We start from the raw sequence: 20257 nt of genomic DNA on the forward strand, positions 1-20257 counted from the left end.
TGTTACATACTATGTTATGCAGATCTCATTAAAGGGGTTGTCCCGCGGCAGCAAGTGGGGTTATACACTTCTGTATGGCCATATTAATGCACTTTGTAATGTACATCGTGCATTAAATATGAGCCATACAGAAGTTATTCACTTACCTGCTCCGTTGCTGGCGTCCCCGTCTCCATGGTGCCGTCTAATTTCAGCGTCTAATCTCCCGATTAGACGCGCTTGCGCAGAAGGGTCTTCTCCCTTCTCTTCGGTCTCGGCACAAACAGCGTTCTGGCTCCGCCCCCTTCTACGCATCATCGCGTAGCTTCACCCCGTCACGTGTGCCGATTCCAGCCAATCAGGAGGCTGGAATCGGCAATGGACCACACAGAGCCCACGGTGCACCATGGGAGAAGACCCGCGGTGCATCGTGGGTGAAGATCCCGGCGGCCATCTTGGCTGCAAAGAAGAAAGAAGCTGCAGAAACGGGATTCGGGTAAGTAAAATTATTATTTTTTTTTTATCACGTCCCTTGGGTTTGTCCCGTGCTGAACGGGGGGTCTATGAAAAAAAAAAACGTTTCGGTGCGGGACAACCCCTTTAAGACATTCCTGAATACTATGCAGGTCCGATTCTTTCCAATGTCTTGAAAAAAAATCACAGAGACAGAGGGGTCCTTTAGACTTGAAATCAAAATTCACTAAAAAAGCACCCAAAAATTGATGCATTTATTTATAGTGTTATTAAAATATAACTTTTATTACAAATTTTCATTTAAAATAAAGTGTGACACACTACCTATAACTCAGCACACACCGGGGACTAGACAGACACTAAAAAAACATCCTAACAGCGCTGATATATCCTCAGTAGGATACTATAATAACCACTCAATGTACTTATAACAAAGAGCAGTGGCTTTACCATTCCAGCAGCGCTGATTAATACATCCTCAGCAGGATACTGTAATAATCATGAACAAAGTACCTTTACACAATATAAACTTTAGGAACTACTCTATAAAGATTCCTAACACAAATTTACTTAGGCTATTCACCCTTTTTGATCCTGATTAGAGATGAGCGAACGTGTCCGTTACGGACACATCCGCACCCGGACACCCGCTTTGCCGAACACTGCAGTGTTCGCGCGTAAGTGTCCGGGTGCCGCCGGGGGGCGGGGAGATGCGCGGCGGCGCGGGCGGCAGTAGCGGGGAACAGGGGGGAGCCCTCTCTCTCTCCCTCTCCCCCCCACTCCCCGCCGCACCCCCCCGCGCTGCCACGGCGGCCCCCGAACTTTTTCGCCCGAACACTGAAGTGTTCGCAAAGTTCGGTGTTCGGGCGAAAAAGGGGCGGGGCCGAACGTGTTCGCTCATCTCTAATCCTGATGAATCGGCTCAACTATCGTATCAGGGCCGAAGAAACGCGTCGATAAATGTGAAAAGTGACCTAATTATTGATCATATTCAGCCTTTGGATGATATATATAAATTGGTCACGTTGTGATTGAAGTGATACAATTGCTGATGGTATTCAGCCCTCAGATGAGATATATACAGATATCACTATTGGATTTAAAGGGATAGAATTGATTATCGTCTTCAATTTATTATGAGACAATAACAACGAGATTGGGACAATGGTCCTTCACATAGAGGCAATATAAGTGTTTACTGTCTCTGATTGGAGGATTGTATGCTAATCATCAGAACAAGGCCCCTAAAAGCATAGACCACTGGAGGTCTCAAATTGGTGAATACCAACATATGAGAATCACCAACCAGTGGCCACTTATGAGGAAAGAAAAAAACGTATGATCTATTGACATAGTGTCTGAAACACACTTTATCCCTTTAGTTTCCTTGTCTGCCCCCTTTTTTTCTGTTCTTTGTTTGTTTTTTTAGTGTCTGTCTAGTCCCCGGTGTGTGCTGAGTTATAGGTAGTGTGTCACACTTTATTTTAAATGAAAATTTGTAATAAAAGTTATATTTTAATAACACTATAAATAAATCCATCAATTTTTGGGTGCTTTTCAGTGAATTTTGATTTCCAATGTCTTGGGATCAATATTTTGGCTACATCAAGACAGAGTGGGAGTATAGGATCTCTCTTTTGGGGATCATTCTGAGGGGTTAAGTTCAACAGGAGGAGTTTGGGTGAAAGAGTAACCTCAAATCCAAGAATTAGATTTAATATTTTCTGTATTTCATACCAAAACGGATACAAAGATGAGCATGTGAACCAGAAGTGTGAGAATGTGCCCTCGGCTTTGGAATATCTCCAAATGTCAGGGAATATTTTGGGTCAATTCTGAGAAGCTCTGGAGTTTTGTACCATCTGGATACTATTTTATAGTTTAATTCCTGGTATCTTTTGGGACGTTGATTTTGAGTGTGAGTTTTTAAGGATATTGTGGGTTTTGTCTTGTGAGAATACAATATCGAGGTCTCTCTCCCAACTGGAGATGTATGAGGCGTATTCTTTATTAAAAATGAGTGTTTTGTATAATTTGGAGATAATACCCCTGGGGGCATGCTCATTCCCTAGTAGTTTATGAAAAAGTAAGTCTTGGTTAGTGTTTAGGATATCTGATTGGAAGATAGATATGGCGTCTCTGATTACATGATAATCTTTGTTGTTCAGTTGGGGCAAACCGAGTGACTCCTGGAGGTCCTGCGATGAAATTCGCACAAGGAAAGACTAGAAGCAATGGGATGAAACTGAAAGGGAGGAGGCACAAATTAAATATTAGAAAAAACTTTCTGACAGTGAGGGTGATCAATGAGTGGAACAGGTTACCACGGGAAGTGGCGAGTTCTCCTTCAATTGAAGTGTTCAAACAAAGGCTGGACAAATATCCGGACACAAATGCACAGAGCATGGGAAACAAACAAGGAGATTTGGAGCTCCTAACACAGGAAGAGAAATATGATGTCATAGGCATCACGGAAAGGTGGAATGATACACATGATTGGAATACAAAGGCTTGAAGGCTACAATTTACAAACCTAAAAAAGAGGAGGAGGTGTTGTGTTGTTTGTTAGGAAAACATTCATCTCCACAGAGATTTGAGCTTCAGAGCATGGGAGTCCGTAGAAACTGTTTGGGTAAAATTACAAGGAGAGAACAACAAAAAGGACACCATTGTAGACATTTACTATAGGCTGCCTGGACAAGCAGATGATATGGAGGAACTCTTTCTACATCAGAAAGCCAAGATCTCAAAAATGCATGATATAGTGATTATCAGAGATTTTAATTACGCAGACATTTGTTGGGAATCTCTCTCAGGTAAAAGTAATGGATCCAATAAATTCTTATCTGCTCTTGCTGACAACTTTATCTTCTGAAAGGTGGAAGAGAAAACAAGGGGATCCGCTATATTGGACCTAATTCTTATCAACAGGGAGGAAATGATTGAAGAAGTAAGGGTCGCTGGGACCTTCGGAGGCAGCGATCATGCTATGCTTGAATTCTGGATATAAAGGGGAGAAAGACCAGAGAAAACTTAGATCTCAAGTTTGGATATCAGGAAGGCAAATTTTAATGAACTCAGAAAGAGGAATCCAATGGCTGGATGTTCTTAAGGACAGAAATGTTCAAGAAGGTTGGGAAATATTGCGAAATGAGATTCTGAAAGAACAATCATTAACAAACCCTAAAAGAAGTAAGAATGGGAAGCATTTAAAGAGACCAGGATGGATGAACAAAGAACTTGCACACATGTTAAAAAAAGAAAAATATGTTTATCAAATGGAAAGAGGGGGAAATATCTAAAGAAGAATATAATGCAGTATGCAGAAACTGTAGGGCAAGTGTCAGAAAAGCTAAAGCTGATAATAAATTTACGTTTTCAACATAGGCCAAAAGCAATAAAAAAAAGATTTTGGGGGTATGTCAAAAGCAAAAGAAAAGTCAAAGATGCTATTGGATGCTTACAAGATGAAAATGGTGAATTGGGTAAGAATGATGTTAAGAAGGCTGAACTTTTATTTTTTATGTTTTCTCTCAGAAAGTAGGTGGAACATCAACTGATCTTTCCTGTGCTATTGGGGGGGAAAAAGAAGGCAGGCTATATATAAACAGATAGATGGTGAGGAAACACTTGGCTAACTTAAATGAATTCAAGTCTCAAATTCCAGATGAATTACATCCTGGGATACCAAAGGAAGCAGCAGAGGTAATTGCTGAGCCACTCACCATAATATTTGAACATTTCTGGAGAACAGAAATCCCAAAAGATTGAAAAAAGGACAAATGTTGTCCATATCTTCAAAAGAGGGAAGAAGGTGGATCCAGGAAACTACAGGCCTATGAGCCTGATTTCTATATCGGGAAAGATCTTTGAACAAATTATTAAACAGCATGTATGCAAGTACTTGGATAAAAATGGAGTAATTAACCAGAGCCAGCATGGGTTTGTAACAAACAAGTCATGCCAGACTAATCTAATTTCCTTCTATGACAGAATCACTGACTGAGCTGATCAGGGAAATACGGTGGATATAGTATATCTTGACTTTAGTAAAGCATTTGACAAAGTATTGCATACCCTCCCAAACTGAATTTTTGTAGGGTCAGTTTAAGAAATAACCAATTTACCCTGTCAAAAGCCTTTTCTGCATCAGCTGTGAGGAGCGCTAAGGGGGTTTTGGTGTGTTTTAGCATGTTGTATCACGTTCAGAAGTCTGGTAGTATTGTCCTTCGGTTCTCTAAAGGGAGTTAAACCCACTTGTTCCCTATTAATGAGGTTTGGAAGAAGAAGCTTAACTCCATGAGCAAGAATTTTAGCGTAAAGCTTGTTGTTATTATTGATTAATGAAATTGGTCTTTAGCTGCTACAGACAGAGTTGTTTTTCCTTTCCTTGGGGAGTAGCGAAGTGTAGGCCGTAAGAGCTTCTTTTGGGAAGTTGTTTGTGGCATTGATGTGATTGAACTAATGATGCAAGGCTGGGGTTAGGGTATCTTTGAATGTCTTATAATAGATGGAGCTAAAGCCGTCTGGGCCTGGGCTTTTGCCTTTGGGGAGGGAGCTAATGGCTTCCTCTATTTCTTTCAGGGAGATAGGGTTGCTCAGCACTAATTTCTGGTGGGCTGTAACCTTTGGGAGGGCGATAGAATTTAAATTTTTTTTTGATTCGCCTAGTGTTCTGTAGTTCTGAGTTCTTTTGTTTATCCATGTTGTGAAGGTCAGAGTAATAGGGACAGAATATCTTGGCTATGTTGTCTGTTGTGTGATGGAGTTGGTAGTTTTTAACTTTTTATTTTATTCCCTCTTTAAATTTTTCCAATTGGTCAAATAGCGCAAGGAAAAAATTTTCGTGTTATTATTTGGTGCATAGATATTAGCGGATGTGCATATTTCATTGTGCAGTGAGCCTTTGAGAAATATATATCGTCCCTCTGGGTCTGGTTAGATATTGATAAATTGGAATGGTAAATGTTTATTTAAAACAATTGCCATACATCTATGTCGTTTGAGTGGGGAGGAAGTATTATACCATTTGGTGAAGGTTTTGTTTTTGGACAGCAGAGTGTAGCACTTCTTGAAGAAAGTCTAGAAAGGCTAGATCAGTTTTGCTTGTTTCTAAATAGTGAAGGATTTGGGATCTCTCGGGGGACATTGATGCCTTTAACGTTATAGGTGGTAATTTGTAGCTCAGCCATTGGTTATTTTAAGGGAGCGTTTATGGAGTGTGTTAAGATCAGCAGAGTTCTCTAGAGTAAGGGGGGGGGGGTAAAATGGGAGTGAACAGAGTAAAAGATCATCAACATGTGGATAAAGTTGAAGAAACAGCAAGATAAAAAACAATTAGTAACATTTTGCAGCTGAGCAAGAAATTATGGACAATTTCCACTTTCGATCACGTTCAAAAGCAAAAGATCTAATTTGAATCAGATTAAATGAACAAGAAGGCCATACTTATCTCCTCAGAGGAGAAAAAGTTGTTATTGAGGAATGAAATGTCTCATCTAGTCAAGTGTCGGCTGATGAAAGGCCTCTCTAAGGGACCTAGTATGGCCCTGCTCCAATCTTCCCACCTTTCTTGGCTTGTTTGGGGTGACCTGGGTCCAGAAATCCGTTTTGGGGAGAGGAGGAAGATCTAGCGAATCCTTTGCGGAAGTCGAATCGGGATTCGTATGTGAGAGAGGTCTAGCTTGTTTAGAACCAGGGGGAGGCCCTCTGGCTTCTTTTACGATCCATGTTCTGTTTCGGCTTGAGACTGCTGGGCCAAGAGGGAACAGCCATTTGTAAGGTATTTCCTTATCTCTCAGTGCTCTTATAAGGGGTTGTAGTTGTTTCCTCGGGTCTAGTGTAAGTTTGGAGAGATCTTGGAAGAGTTGGACTTCATTGTCATTGTATTCTATTTTTTTTTTGCTGCTCTGGCTTTATATAGGATTTCCTCTTCTATTTTAAAGCTTTGTAGGCAGCAGAGGACGTCCCACGATCTGTCAGATTTCACAGACCTAGACCTAAAAACCCTATCAGCCCTTTCCAGGCAAAGATCCGTGTCCGGCTTTCTCTCCAGGAGATTATTGAAGATCTGGAAGAGGGCAGTGGGGATCTCCTTGTCAGGGATACTCTCTGGGATTCTTCGTACGCGTATATTATTGCGTCCAGAGCGGTTTTCTAGGTCATCTATGTGGATCCTTCCGTGATACAGTTCTTTACGCTTATCGACTGAAATTTCTTTCACTGTCTCTGCGTGGTTGGTCATCTTGGCACATGCGTCTTTGAGGGTGTCAATTCTAGTTCACAGAACTAGCATGATGCTTGAGAAAGGCGTGTACCACGCCGAAACGCGTCGCATAGGATTCCACAAGTATTATTTTACTACTATATGAGGCTGAGACCTCTCTCTTTTATTTGCATAAATAAAAAGTTTTTTTCTGTCTCTACCTAAACATTGGTTATTAAGACATGCATTATTGATCTTTTATATAAAGTAGCGCAGGTCTATAGTCTTTTTCCTGTAGTTTTCTTTTGATTTTATCCGACCTCTGATGAGGAACGGAGCTTTACTGTGACCTGCAGCTCTCCAACAAGTTGGATTTTATCATTTATTCGATTTTGGTATATCCTGGATAAAGCAACCGCTACGAGCACACCAGGATGTTGGGTGCAGGCATAATCACCTTAGGGTGATATGCCTGGCACCAGGTGAGTTACCACACGACTATTATTGTGGTCTACGTATAAAGTGTTTGGCGCTCTCCGTGATCTTTATTTTTTTTATCTAGATGATTTTGTATGATCTTGTGGGCTTTTAGCTGTCTTAAAATCTCTGGTGCTATTAATGATTACGGATTCTGTGGGCTTTCCCATTTTGCCTGTCTGAATACAATTACGCTGGGAGAATTTGGATTGGATTGTGATCACATGCAGCGTTCTATTAGTACAGCTTCTTCATATTTGGTGTCTTTGTAGTGGCCCTGAAGTCTATTCCTGGCCCCTCCATAAATGTCATACATATGTCTTTTGTGTTGATGCAATGTGCAAAGTGTCTAGTTTCCTGTTATGTGTATTGCACAGCTGCAGCAAGTGAGAGGTTAATGTCTGCATGAGATTGGTAGAGGTCTGTAAATGTATCAATTTATGTCCAGTCATGTCGTATGCTTGAGTCTATAAGTACGAGTGATTTGGGTGTGGTGAAGATTCGGATTCAGACTGTCCAACACAGTGAGAGGACAGAGTGCTAGCCACATGGGAGTACCTTCAACCCTCATGTGGTGAAGTGAAGGAGGAAGCAGAGAGGTATCCCTGAGGAACCCAATGCCAGGAGCCAATAGAGAGTGAGGAGAAAGAGGAAGAGAGCGAGCGAGAGAATAGAAAGCCAAGACCACCATGCAGAGGTACTGTTTTGCAAGAGTGTCTGTGGAGTGACCCTACCCCTATCCTCCTCTGCAGAGTTCCCCTTCCAATAGCGATACCTGACAGTTAACGCAGACCTGCAGGAACAGTGTCATCCTGGAGTTTCCTCCCTGACCTTCAACCGTCTGTTCTTACCTGCACTAGTGTGTTCCTGATTTGTGTGATATTGAAGTTTTCCAAATAAAGTTTTGCCAGGCCCTGACCGTTCCCAGGGACTGAGGTACTTCAACCTTACATTGTGTGTGAGTTCTCTTTATTACCGCTGAGGGTCATACTGGTGAGTAATAGGAACGGTGGTGTCACGCGTGACAAAAATGTATTCCTGTTCCATCTATATTGGCCATCCCTCTCCAAGGGGTGTCTGGAAGAGGCCCAGCACTGCTTTGATCGAGGCTATATGTGTCCCTCCAGGAGGGAGCCTGGTAAGTGCCACCGTGACAAGTGACCACTCTACTCTCCCAGCTCCTCAGTGTATGCCCATTTCCTGAGTTACCCTTTGGGACACTGCATCTTTTTTTTGAAAAATGTATTACTGTATTACCACTTGCCTCTAGATGGTGTCAGAGTCTACATATGGTGATTTCAAGGGATATGAAAAATTCCTCTTTATGCAGTTACTGCAGCCTCTTTTCAGCTGGAAGCCTTTTCCACCTTTCTTCACCCTTATCTCTTTCCTATTCACTGCTGTGACTCTCACAGACAGCTTTTCTTTCTTAATTTCTTTCTTTTATTTATTTATTTGATTGTTTTCCTATTTTCCCCTCTTCTCCTCCTCTGACTTTCTAATTTGGCCACCAGCCTCAGAGTGTGCAGGCTGCAGCTGCTCACTGCTTGGGCTGGTGAATGCAGGAGAGAGAGAGACAGCAGATGCTTAGAGAGAAAGCTGCGGAGGAAGGGGAGCGTTTCTTCCCTCCGCTATCCAAGTAGAGACTGGCCTGACCAGGTGCCGATCCGCCAGATCAGGTGATGTCCTCGCGCGGCCGCAGAACTCCTCAGCACAACAGCAGTAGGCCGGGATCTATGTCCATGCCGGGACAAATGAGCAGGACACTACAGGCCGGGGATGCGCTGGTCTCAGTAGGCCCAGCACTCCGTTGCCATGGAAACGGGACCCTGTGCCCCTGCAGATAGCTCTTAAGGTAGAGGGGACAGTGGAAAGGTCAGGGGAGGGATTTAAGCCAGTAGCCAGAATTTGAGCCGCTGGGAAAGCTGCATCAGGTGGGGGGTGGGGGGGAGGCCCCCGTGGCGTGTGCTCCTGTACTGACCGGCCGCCAGATACCACTGTCTCTCCCCCTGGGCATGTCACCTCCCTGCTGCCGCCAGTATGTGGAACTCACATCGGTTGCAGCTGGGGGTGCCTGTTGGCCTGTTGTGCAGGGCCGCTGGCTGTGGTAGCCTTCCAGGACCTATGTGCCATGCTGCTGTGCAGCCAATCAGGCACAGGGGGCGTGAACCCCCTGTCAATCTTGACTCCACCAGGACTACCTGGTGGCGTCAAGATACAATAATATCCACTAGCCGTCTCCTCTCAGCGTTGCCCGTCCGGTCTTCTGTTTCCTGTGCTTGTTCCCCATAGCAACCTGTAAACAGCAACCTCTCGCGAGACAGGGAGGGTGCTGTGAAGAGCTACAGAGACCTGTCGGGCAGCACGGAGAGGATGGTCTGGTGAGTATAACAGGGACCTATAGTGGGATTTAAACATAGAACAGTACTATTTTTTTTTTCTGAATTTTGGGTGGGAAAGTAGGGGGTGTGTCTTATACACGGAAAAATACGCTACATTACTTTTTTGTCAGTTTTATTCCCACATTTACAGGTCAAATAACAGAGGAACGGCACAAGTAATATGCATTACTTTTTATTAAAGCGGATTTCCGGCAGCTTTTCTTTTTAACTGGTTTCCCCTGCACTGATCCCTGTGTTTGGCAGCAGCAACCTGGGATGTCCCATAAATAAGCTGTTGCAGCATGTAAACTCAGAGTCACGTGAGAGCTGCAGGGACCTAGGCAAGGAGAGTATAGACTAGCTTATTATGTTTTCGCAAGGGAACCCTGATTAAAAAAAAAAATACAAATTAAGCAGTACAATCCCTTTAACATGGTATGTGTAATAAGACACATAATGGAAAATTTGTTTATAGGTATTGCAAACTCTAATTTTCACATACCTGGAGGTCCAGGAAGCCCAACATCTCCTTTATCTCCTTTTGACCCCGGCAGACCAAATGAACCCTTTTCTCCTTTAAAGCCTGTGTTGAAATAAGGTAAATCAGATATGTCTGTTAATGCTCAAAACTAGATAAAAAAGAATCTGTGACAACAATTTAGAAAATTTATCAAGACAGGCGGTTCCTACTCTTGCACTAATATAAGCTTCACTAGAGTAAGATGCGCCTAATTTATTAAGAGATGCATGCCACTCCGGTATCTATACACCAGTCTAATGAGCTACCTATGCCAGCCATGAAGTGGCATAGATTTGTGCTACTATTACACCGGTTATAATAACTTATTGTAAATTTGCTAGGCCATGAGAGGCCATGTCTGCTTCTATTATGGCCCACTCCGTCTGTAAAAATTCTAGAGCACAATGTGAAAAAGGAACAAGCCATAAATTCTTGCCCCGATATAGGCGTGCCTTAAAAATGTTAAATTTTTTCTGGTAGATTTCTGTCACAACTACCTTGCTATACGCTCCCAAATATTCTCTTAAATGATATTTACTATTTCAAGCTTCAATAACTACTCTTCCAGTTCTATCCATTCAGTCGTGTCCGACTCTTGGATACTCTGTAGGCCGGTCCTGTCCATGCTTCTCTATTCTTTATGGTTGCTTTCAGTTTCCTTATGTCCACTCTTGTGTTCTTCTTGATGGTATCCAGCCAACGTGTCCTTTGTGTTCCCTGTTTCCTTTTACTACTGACCAAGGGGTTATATTTAGTCAGGTTGTAGAGAAGAGGAAGAAAGAAAAATGTAGTTGGAGAGGAAGGATGTGCAGAGCCAAGCTTAGGCTCAGACCAGCCAGTCTAAGCAAAGCTTAAATAGAGCCCAGCCTAGGCTTAGATTGGGATTCCTCTGAGGGAAAGGTTGAAAGACGAGTCAAGGAGACAGCTGCTAGAGAGACTTTTTCCTCCCTGCCTAATCGTGGATAAAAGCCTGGGCAGACTCTGCAGACTTGGGAAGGAGGACAGACCTAGAGACTCTACAAACCTGGAAAGGAGGGCAGGCCTAGAGACTCCACAGACCCGTGAAGGAGGACAGGCCTAGAGACTCCACAGACCAGTGAAGGAGGACAGACCTAGAGACTCTGCGAACCTGGGAAGGAGGACAGGCCTAGAGACTCCACAGACCAAAGAAGGAGGACAGGCCTAGGGACTTCATGGACCTGGGAAGGAGGACAGGCCTAGAGATCATGAGTGAATATCATCCTGGCTAGGTCAGAACTCAGCGTGTCTAGAAAAGAAAGTGAGAGGCCATTTGCTTCCTTCCATTCTTCCATAAATAACTGTCCAATGCTGCCACCAGATAACTTAGACTGGTGACCTCCTCTTCCCTAACGGAGAGAGAGTTAAGGAATCAATGCCTGTTATGTGTGTTACCAGCGAAACTGTTGAAGTTATCGTTGTCTGTAAGATCTACCGAGTAAGAAATGTGTATTAATCTTTCAAGTACCGAGTAAATCGCGTGCCTCCAGTTTTACCAAAGCTCTTTCAGTCTGGACTGTTTATTTCATCATTACTTGATACTCTGAGGCACTGGTGTCACATAGAACTTTTACTACTGTGGTTTCTAGCAACCCATGTGTGATCCGTCCACTGCATGGGCCTTCGTTCCACGCAGAGTAGCCACCACCATGGCTGGGCCTGAGATAGGAATAAACCACTCGAATTACAATTGTCAACTCTAGCTCGTTGCACAGGGACACCTCTGGGCTGATAAGGTCCAGCTTTGTTGGTGACCTGAGATATCCAGGGGATTCATATAAACTTTCTTCAACACAACAGCTAGAAAGCATCAATTTTTCTTCTGCCTGCTTCCCTCAATGTCCATGTCTCACAGCAATATGCTGCAATTGGGAAGACAATGGCTTTGATTAACCTTTGTTTGGTGGTAACTGAGACATCCTTGCACTTCCATATTGGGTCCATGTTCACCATGGCATCCACCCCATTGCTAATCGACACATTATGGGACCTAAAGAATGCAAAACTATTAACCACTCAAATTTCCTTATTCTTGACTTTTATGTAGATGTCCTAATTGGTGGCAGTCATGATTTTTGTCTTCTTAATGTTCAGGTGAAGTCCCATCTTCTCACTTTCTTCTTTTAGCTTCAGGATCAGCATCTTCACATGCTTTGCTGTCTCCGCTACCAGGGTCGTATCATCTGCGTATTTTAGTATATTGATGGTTCTTCCACCTATTTTTAACTCAATACCCTGATCATTTAAATGCAGCCATCTCATGATCACTTCTACATAGGAGGTTGAAAAGAAAAGGAGAGAGAGAGGCTGCATCATTGTGTCTTTTTTTTAATCTTGTCTTTTGCCCTTTTTGATCTTGAACCATACTGTATCCTCATACCTGAGTTAGCCAAGCTATTCTGTATAATGGTTGTATTTTTAATTTTAAAACTAAACCTAGGCCTTTTATTATGGATAGTATTAAGAAATTATGGAAGGTCAAATTATTAACCTTCTGGTTCACAGTAAAAGTTTCACAATACATGCAGAATGTATAGTTAAAACCCCGGTACCCTACTTTACAATGATGCAGAGGTTCCCCCAGCGCTGCTGAAGATACTGTGTAGATGCAGAATGGACACAATGATGACATTGACAGATCCCTCCGAGAGCAGGGTTGAGTGTCTCAGAATACCAAAGCACAGAGTGAATATAGGGTAGTCTGAGAAGCTTTCTTTGTACACATGAAAAATGGGCTAGGAATCTGACTTACCATTACAGAAAAATTTAAAAAGTAGGGCACCGTTGACATAGCCTATGAAAGCTTGTTTTTTTGTGGGATGAGTTGTAGTTTAATGTTACCATCTAATGTACCATATCATGTACTGAAAAACGTTTAAGCGCAGTGATTTAAAAAAAAGCAATTGCATAATGTTTTTTGATGGGTTTAGCTCTTACAGCATTCATGTTGCAGTAAAAATGAAATATGCACTTCATCTGTGTGTCAGTACGATTACAGCAATGCAATTTGTATAGTTGTTTTATGTTTTGCTTCCTTTACGAGATGGAGAATACTTTATTTAAAAGGGGGCCCACCTCAGGCTTGTTGCTTAGAAGCCGATATCAACTTTGACTGCCGCAGCACATAAATGCCGAGATCGTAGCTAACCCTGATTGTGCCAATTGCCGGCAATTGTGAGTTGTTGAAAACAACCAACACCCATTGGGTTAGGAGCGGACTCAGGTCCCGAGCCCACTCCATACACGTTCCACGAATGCATGATGTATATTACATTATTCGGTCAAGAAGAGGTTAACTATACATTCTGCATAGAGTCACATTAACAGTAAATGTATTCATATATATTTTCTCTAATTTCCTAAATACAGTAATTAAAATAACTGCTCTGCATATAACTTCTATTACCCTAAAAATCTAATTTACAAAATGGGAAAAGCAGGATGTTCTTTTTTTAACAAAGGCAAGAACTTCTACACAATGTTATGCCTGGTACAGAGCTTTGCAGAACATCACATATGGCAGGGATGAGGAGGAACCCAGGGAATCTTTTTGTCAAGCACTGCTCCCTCAGATCCTAAATAAGATTTAAAGGGAATGACAGAAAATGACACTTTATTTAAAGCTGACTTGTAGTATTTAACATTTTTTTATGTTGAAATATTGTAGTCTGCACACTGGAACCAGGTTTCATCTCCACATAGCTCATTTGTCAGCTTTACTGCATACACTGGAACAGAATGAGCAAAGCCATCTTATTATCAAGAGGTAGGCAAGTAAAAAGGCCACTCTGGCAAAAGCACATTTCTCCAACCCTGGCCCCCTCACTTAATTACGTAATTACCTGTCCCACTCTGGAGGTCTCCTCTGTGTATTTCCAGTCACTTCCATGCAATGCAGCCTCCTGTCTAATACTGATCAGGCAAGATCTTGAGAGTGAGATTTTTTTTTACTTTGCTTCACATCAATCCCATGATGCATCACTACAACATTAGCTGAGGCTATACCATTCTGCCTGCTGGGGGGACAGTTACATTATCATTACCTTCTGTATTTAGGTATATAAGCTAAAGACCAGGAGGATGAGCTGTGATCTCCTCTATTATAACTGTGTGATCGTCAGCACTAACTGTGACAGAGTGTCTGTGACTCTTGTAGGCAGTCCTTGTGGCAGATCCTTGCAATAACATCACTGAAACTGAGAATTTATCTTACTCTATAACCGAAAGTTGACCTGAGCTGGGCAGAATTGAGATTATATGACTAACTGAGGAAAAAGAGGTTGGTAGTTTTAGACAGAAATAAATAACTAACCAAGCTAACACTAGTTCGCTGGGAGAATAGCTGCATAATAAATGATTTAAAAAAAAAAATCATCAGAGTGGCCCTTCAAGGACTTCATTGTACCAACATCGGTCCCGATAAGGCAGTATTGTAAGGGCTGCTCCAGGGACAATTGCTGATGTGCTTTTACACAGAAGCATTTATCACTAAGTGAATGGACACAGAGTGGGCTGGGGATCACTTCAGCTGCCCACCTCCATTTACAGTAAAAAGGCATTCGCCCGTATATGAATGACTGCCCGTTCACATAGGCCAATCATATGTTGTTTATGCCTCCAAGCCAAAGGGTAAACAAATGTATCATTTACCGATCAGATCATGCCGGCATTTAAATTGAATGATCAGCGGTCAGATTCCCGCAACCGAGTGATAAGCATTCACTGGTAAAGGGCCTTCAGGGTTTTACATGGACAGATCAATGAGTGCTGAGCAACACTGAACATGATTGTTCATCAGCTGATAGTAGATTCACATGACTTGAGTATCAGACAAATTAGTGTTTGGGCAAATATTCATGCTCGACCACTGACACTTGTAAAAGGCTATTAACACTATCTATCATACACAGAGAAAGCTTTGAATGCCTCTCCCTGTCACACCAGTCTCTGGAGAAGAGCGCTTTACTAGATCACTTTCTGGAGACTAGGATATTCTTTGTTCTCTTATTTTTTATAAAACAATTAATTAACAATTAAGCCATTAATGAAATAATTAGTTGACATACCACACATGTGAGATGCGTCTTCAGATGTATGTACCTGCACAAAACAAGAATCTGGTTACAGTGCTTGTAGAAGAGAGAATAGTTTGTTTTGCTTCATATATAGTAAAGCTACTGTATGCAACCTTCAGTCTTGTTAACCAGGACTATATATGACCCTGATGTACACTAAATGAATGTCCTCTTCAGAATATTCAGTTCAACTCATCCGTTAACTCCTCATGGACCAAGCACCGTAAATTTACGGCGATTGGTCCTGGGCTTTAAACCTGGCCGATAGTAAAAACGCAGCACGGGATTAAAGCTCCCGCTCCTGCAATGTTCTTTCTTTTTTTCCAGATAATCTCTTTTTATTAAGAAATGCTTAATAAAACATATGTCTGAGAAGCATACCTATACAGACTGTTTAAACATACACAAATAAACGTACATTTATGATTGAGACACGCAGGTCTCGCAAGAAATACAATCTATCACAGTTTAACCCATTAAGGACCAGGTGCGGTAAATATATGGCACCTGGTCCTGTGCTTAAAACTCCAGCTGATAATCCGGAGGTGAATGCAGGAGGGGTTTTTAATAGAGATGAGCGAGCCTCGCTCTTCTCGAGTAACTGCATTCTTGTCTGAGCGTGCTCGGGGGAGCGGCGTGGGGGGGAGAGAGAGAGATCTCTCTTACTCTCCCCTCGCTACTCCCCACTATCCCCCGCCACCGCCCCCGAGCACGCTCAGACTTATAAGTAACTGACTTATCCGAGCGTGCTCGCTCTTCTCTAGTTTTTAACCCTTTCTGCCTTTTCCTTCCCCGAGTACACAGCTCTCAATGAGCGCTGTGTACTAGAAAATCAAAGCGGAAGGGTGTCTTCCACTTTGGGAGCCAGGGAAAGGGGTCATGTGACTAGACTAGACCCTGGCCAGCTCTACCAGTGACTAATGTTACTGCAGGGGTTGTTTTCCACTGTATCTGGGGCTCCTATGGATGCCCCAGCTACAGTGGGAAAGTATCAGATAAAAAAAAATGAATGCCCCCAAGAGGTTTTATATGACGTCATGGGGAACATAGATAGTTAAAACATAATTACATACACAAGTAAATATAAATTACAGAATAAAACAACAATATATACATAAGAAAGAAAATAACCCAAAGCAGACACCAACCAAAACTGTTGCCACATGCGCCCTGTAAACCAAAACTATACATATTATATATCAAAACATCTGAAACAAATAGAGGACCCCTTTCCCGTACTTTATTTTAGCATTAATATACTAAATAAAACGAAATAACTATAAATGGTAAAAAAATGTTTTACCCCCAATAAAACTAAAAAAAATGGAAAAAAGTGTCAGTGAAAAAGATATTTAAAAAATTGCCCAATATGTCACAGAAAAAAAAACATCAAAAATAATTTTGCTAGCTAAAAAAAACCAAAATAGGGCAGTAAAACCACCACATGGGTAAAATCCCTAAAAAGTGTCTGGTCCTTAAGGTACAAAACAGCCTGGTCCTTAAGAGGTTAAAACGACCAGAAGTATTTTAATTCTATAAGGATTATGTCTTTTAGGCATGAGACAATGGTGATGTAACCTATAAACCAATAAAAGAGGGGAAAGGTAAGGGTGGGAGGGTCGTAGAGAGTCATCTTTGCTGGTTCTTAATAGATTCTGGCCTAAAGACTTGCTTTTTGGTTATTTATGAGATATTTCCTCCATAACTGTATGTGAAACCAACCCTCAATGGATGAGGGGGATGTGTTTGACTACCAGATTGTTTTCACAGACTGTAATCCTAAACTAAAACGTAGCTTTTATTCAATATTTTATTATAAAATCCTATGCGGAAAGGGATATGGAATAACAGAAGCTGGATAGATTGTTTATCGCTCTAAACTATTGTTGTTGAATCATATAGTAAGGATCATAGTTACCCGGCTCTTATTAGTGTATAGCTAAACCAGATAAAGCACATCAACATTTTTGTATGGGCTAAGAATAGATCTGGTTTGCAGCAATATCCTCTATTGGAAGGAATTCTCGAAAAAGCAATAATTACGGTGGGTTCCATCACCAACCTGACAGACTGCTTTATTAGATATACATAAGTAAATATAATGAATCATCTGTATATACACTGAGTTTTTTATGAAGCCCTTCCCTTTCCGCATAGGATTTTATAATAAAATATTGAATAAAAGCTACGTTTTAGTTTAGGATTACAGTCTGTGAAAATATAAAGGAATTTACTGATCCCCTGCAGCGGGGATTTTTGACTACCAGATTGATATTATTGTAACCTTCTAGTTATTTTTTAAAATCAGGCAATGGTTACCAGGGGGTTACAAATTTCCTAGCTTATGAGTTCCTGAAAGCGGTATATTTGGTTTATTTTGTTTTCCCATTGGGTTATGGAAGAGGGTTCTTTGTTCCGCCACATTAGATGGATGAGTAGTTTGGCTGCGGATACTAGGATTGTTGCCAGGGAGTCTTTTCTTGGTGTCAAGTTTTTAGATGGTTGCCCCGGTAATACCTCCTCCAGTGCCAATGAGGTCAAACAGATTTTGTTGATTTGGGAAATGTTTTTAACCACTTTTGCCTTCTCTCTTGCAGCCTACAAGGGTGTGCAATTAGTAAAGAGAAAGCAGAAGTGTTATTTCTGCTATTCAACCCAGTGATCAAGTGACCGCCAAGTGCCCCCTACAGAGGCAGGGCTGTAGGATCCTAGTAGATCCAGATCAGCTCTGTAAGTGACTAGGGGGATGTTTTCCCTGCAACTGTAGATCCTATGAATGCCCCAGCTAAAGTGGAAAAGTATGAAATAGAAAAAAAAAATGCAAATGACCCCCAGGGGTTTTATATGACATCATGGGGGACAGAGATGTTAAAAATAGTTACAAAATTACAGAAGGAGGGGGGCGTGGCTTGGTACGTGACCGAGACGGCCGTGTCTACATAGGCTCCGCTCGGCGCGACCTTCAGCAACTTACACAGCATCGGAGGGCACTTTCTTTCCGGACATACCGCTGGGAGAAGCCTCACAGCACATGGCGGCATCGAGGAGAAAGACTTCCAAAGCCATCCCGTCCCGTCTGGAGGAGTTTTTCAGCCCGTGCGCTCCGCTCCCTGAAATGGCGGCAGATGACACAGCAGCGCATGAAACCAGCGACCGGGTAAGGAACTCTCACATCCCCCCCGTCCCGCTCCCTGAACATAGCGCTGTGACAGATAATAAAGGTGAGGAAGCGGGAGGACTACAACAAGGGGAGAGAGTAAAAGAAGGAGAAGTTAAAAAGAAAGCTAATGTCCCCCCTGGCCGTAACATAAAAAACAAAATGGCCGCGGCCACGCTACAGGGAGGCCCCCTTGTATCTGCCTCCAATAGCCCAGCTAAACAGCGGCAGAAAATGTCCGGCGATGCGGAGGGGGAGAATCCTGAACCATCCCTTTCATACAGTGTTGGGGAGGGAGAAATAAGCACTCTAACAGCAACAGAGAAGCCAGCCTCTGAACTCTACATTAAAGAGGCTATAATGGCCCTGAGAAATACGATCCAGGCGGATCTGAAAAGTTTAACTCATCATGTCGACTCCTCAATTTCAGGGGTTAACAACAGATTAAATACTACAGAAAACAAAATGGAGGAATTAGTAAAATCCCACAACAAGCTTATTGACGCACATTACGATTTAGAGAATACTGTTATCAAGCTGCAGAGTAAACTAACAGATCTCGAAGATAGAAATAGGCGCAACAATATTAAAATAAGAGGCGTCCCCGAGCAAATTACCAACACTGAAATTCACGATTATGTTAAACGCCTGGTACAGAGAATCCTTCCAAATATCCCGGAGCACGAGCTCCAGATAGACAGAGCGCATAGACTGCCATTACCGAACTTCCTGAAAGAAACTAGTCCAAGAGACATTATAGCATGTTTACATCATTACAGTACAAAAGAGGCTCTTATGTCCGCAGCAAGAAAACTGAAAGTTTTGCCAAGTCCCTACTCTGAGATCCGCCTGTACATTGACCTCTCTCAGGCCACCATGGAGGCGAGACGCAATTTTGCTAATGTCACACTAGCCCTGAGAGAGGCGAAAATCCCATACAGGTGGGGTTTTCCCACAAAAGTAATAGTTTCAAGAGATAATTCCGTACTAGAGATGAGCGAACGCGTTCGTCCGAGCTTGATATTCGTGCGAATATTAGGGTGTTCGGGATGTTCGTTATTCGTGACGAACACCATGCGGTGTTCTGGTTACTTTCACTTCCTTCCCTGAGACGTTAGCGCGCTTTTCTGGCCAATTGAAAGACAGGGAAGGCATTACAACTTCCCCCTGCAACGTTTAAGCCCTATACCACCCCCCTGCTGTGAGTGGCTGGCGAGATCAGGTGTTCGCCTAATATAAAAGTCGGCCCCTCCCGCGGCTCGCCTCAGATGCGGTGTGAGTTAGATGAGGGACAGTGCTGTTTATACCGGAGCTGCTGTAGGGAAAGAATTGGTAGTTAGTGTAGGCTTCAAGACCCCCCAAAGGTCCTTATTAGGGCCACTGATAGCTGTGTGTTGGCTGCTGTTAGCAGTGGGATTTTTTTTTTTCTCAAAATCGCCTCTGCAGACCGTTGCACCTGGCATTAGGGACAGAAGTGCTGCATAGGCAGGGAGAGTGTTAGGAGTGAGTGTAGCCTTCAAGAACCTCAACGGTCCTTTCTAGGGCCATATTTATCCGTGTGCAGTACTGTCCAGGCTGCTGTTGGCTGTGCTGCATTTTTTTTGGGCTTCTCAAAATCGCCTCTGCAGAGCATTCCACCCTCCATTGATACTGCAGGGAAAGAATTGTATAGGCAGGGCCACAACACAGTTATTATTCATAGAATATACGCAGTGCTGCCTGTTGGTGGGAAAAAACTGAAAACAAATCTATTTGTCCAGCCTCTGTCCGTCCTTACGGGCGGTGGACACGTGTGAGCTGCGTGAAAAACATTGCTAAATCATACGCAGCCAGCTACGCTTTACTGCTGGGTTCGCCATTTGCTTTCCTTAATTGGGAAAAAAAATACCTGCTCTCCAAGAGTTATAATAACTCTGCTACCCTCACGTTCTGTGACACATAAGCAGGGACACAGCACAGTTATTAAACTTC

General features: G+C 42.6%; 1 protein-coding gene across 4 annotated transcripts in view; it reads right to left on the reverse strand.

Annotated features, from left to right (window-relative positions):
• The window catches only part of COL15A1 (collagen type XV alpha 1 chain), a 638286-nt gene that overhangs the window by 122369 nt on the left and 495660 nt on the right, over nucleotides 1-20257 (reverse strand). For all 4 annotated transcript variants that reach the window (XM_066579143.1, XM_066579144.1, XM_066579146.1 and 1 more), the window contains exons 28-29: nucleotides 15121-15154; nucleotides 10019-10099 (exon numbers count right to left, since the gene is read on the reverse strand). In XM_066579143.1, the coding sequence (XP_066435240.1) occupies nucleotides 10019-10099; nucleotides 15121-15154 (115 nt within the window). The remainder of the gene's footprint in view (nucleotides 1-10018; nucleotides 10100-15120; nucleotides 15155-20257) is intronic.

Source organism: Eleutherodactylus coqui, chromosome 9, assembly GCF_035609145.1.
Source record: "Eleutherodactylus coqui strain aEleCoq1 chromosome 9, aEleCoq1.hap1, whole genome shotgun sequence".
Taxonomy (NCBI): Eukaryota; Metazoa; Chordata; class Amphibia; order Anura; family Eleutherodactylidae; genus Eleutherodactylus; species Eleutherodactylus coqui.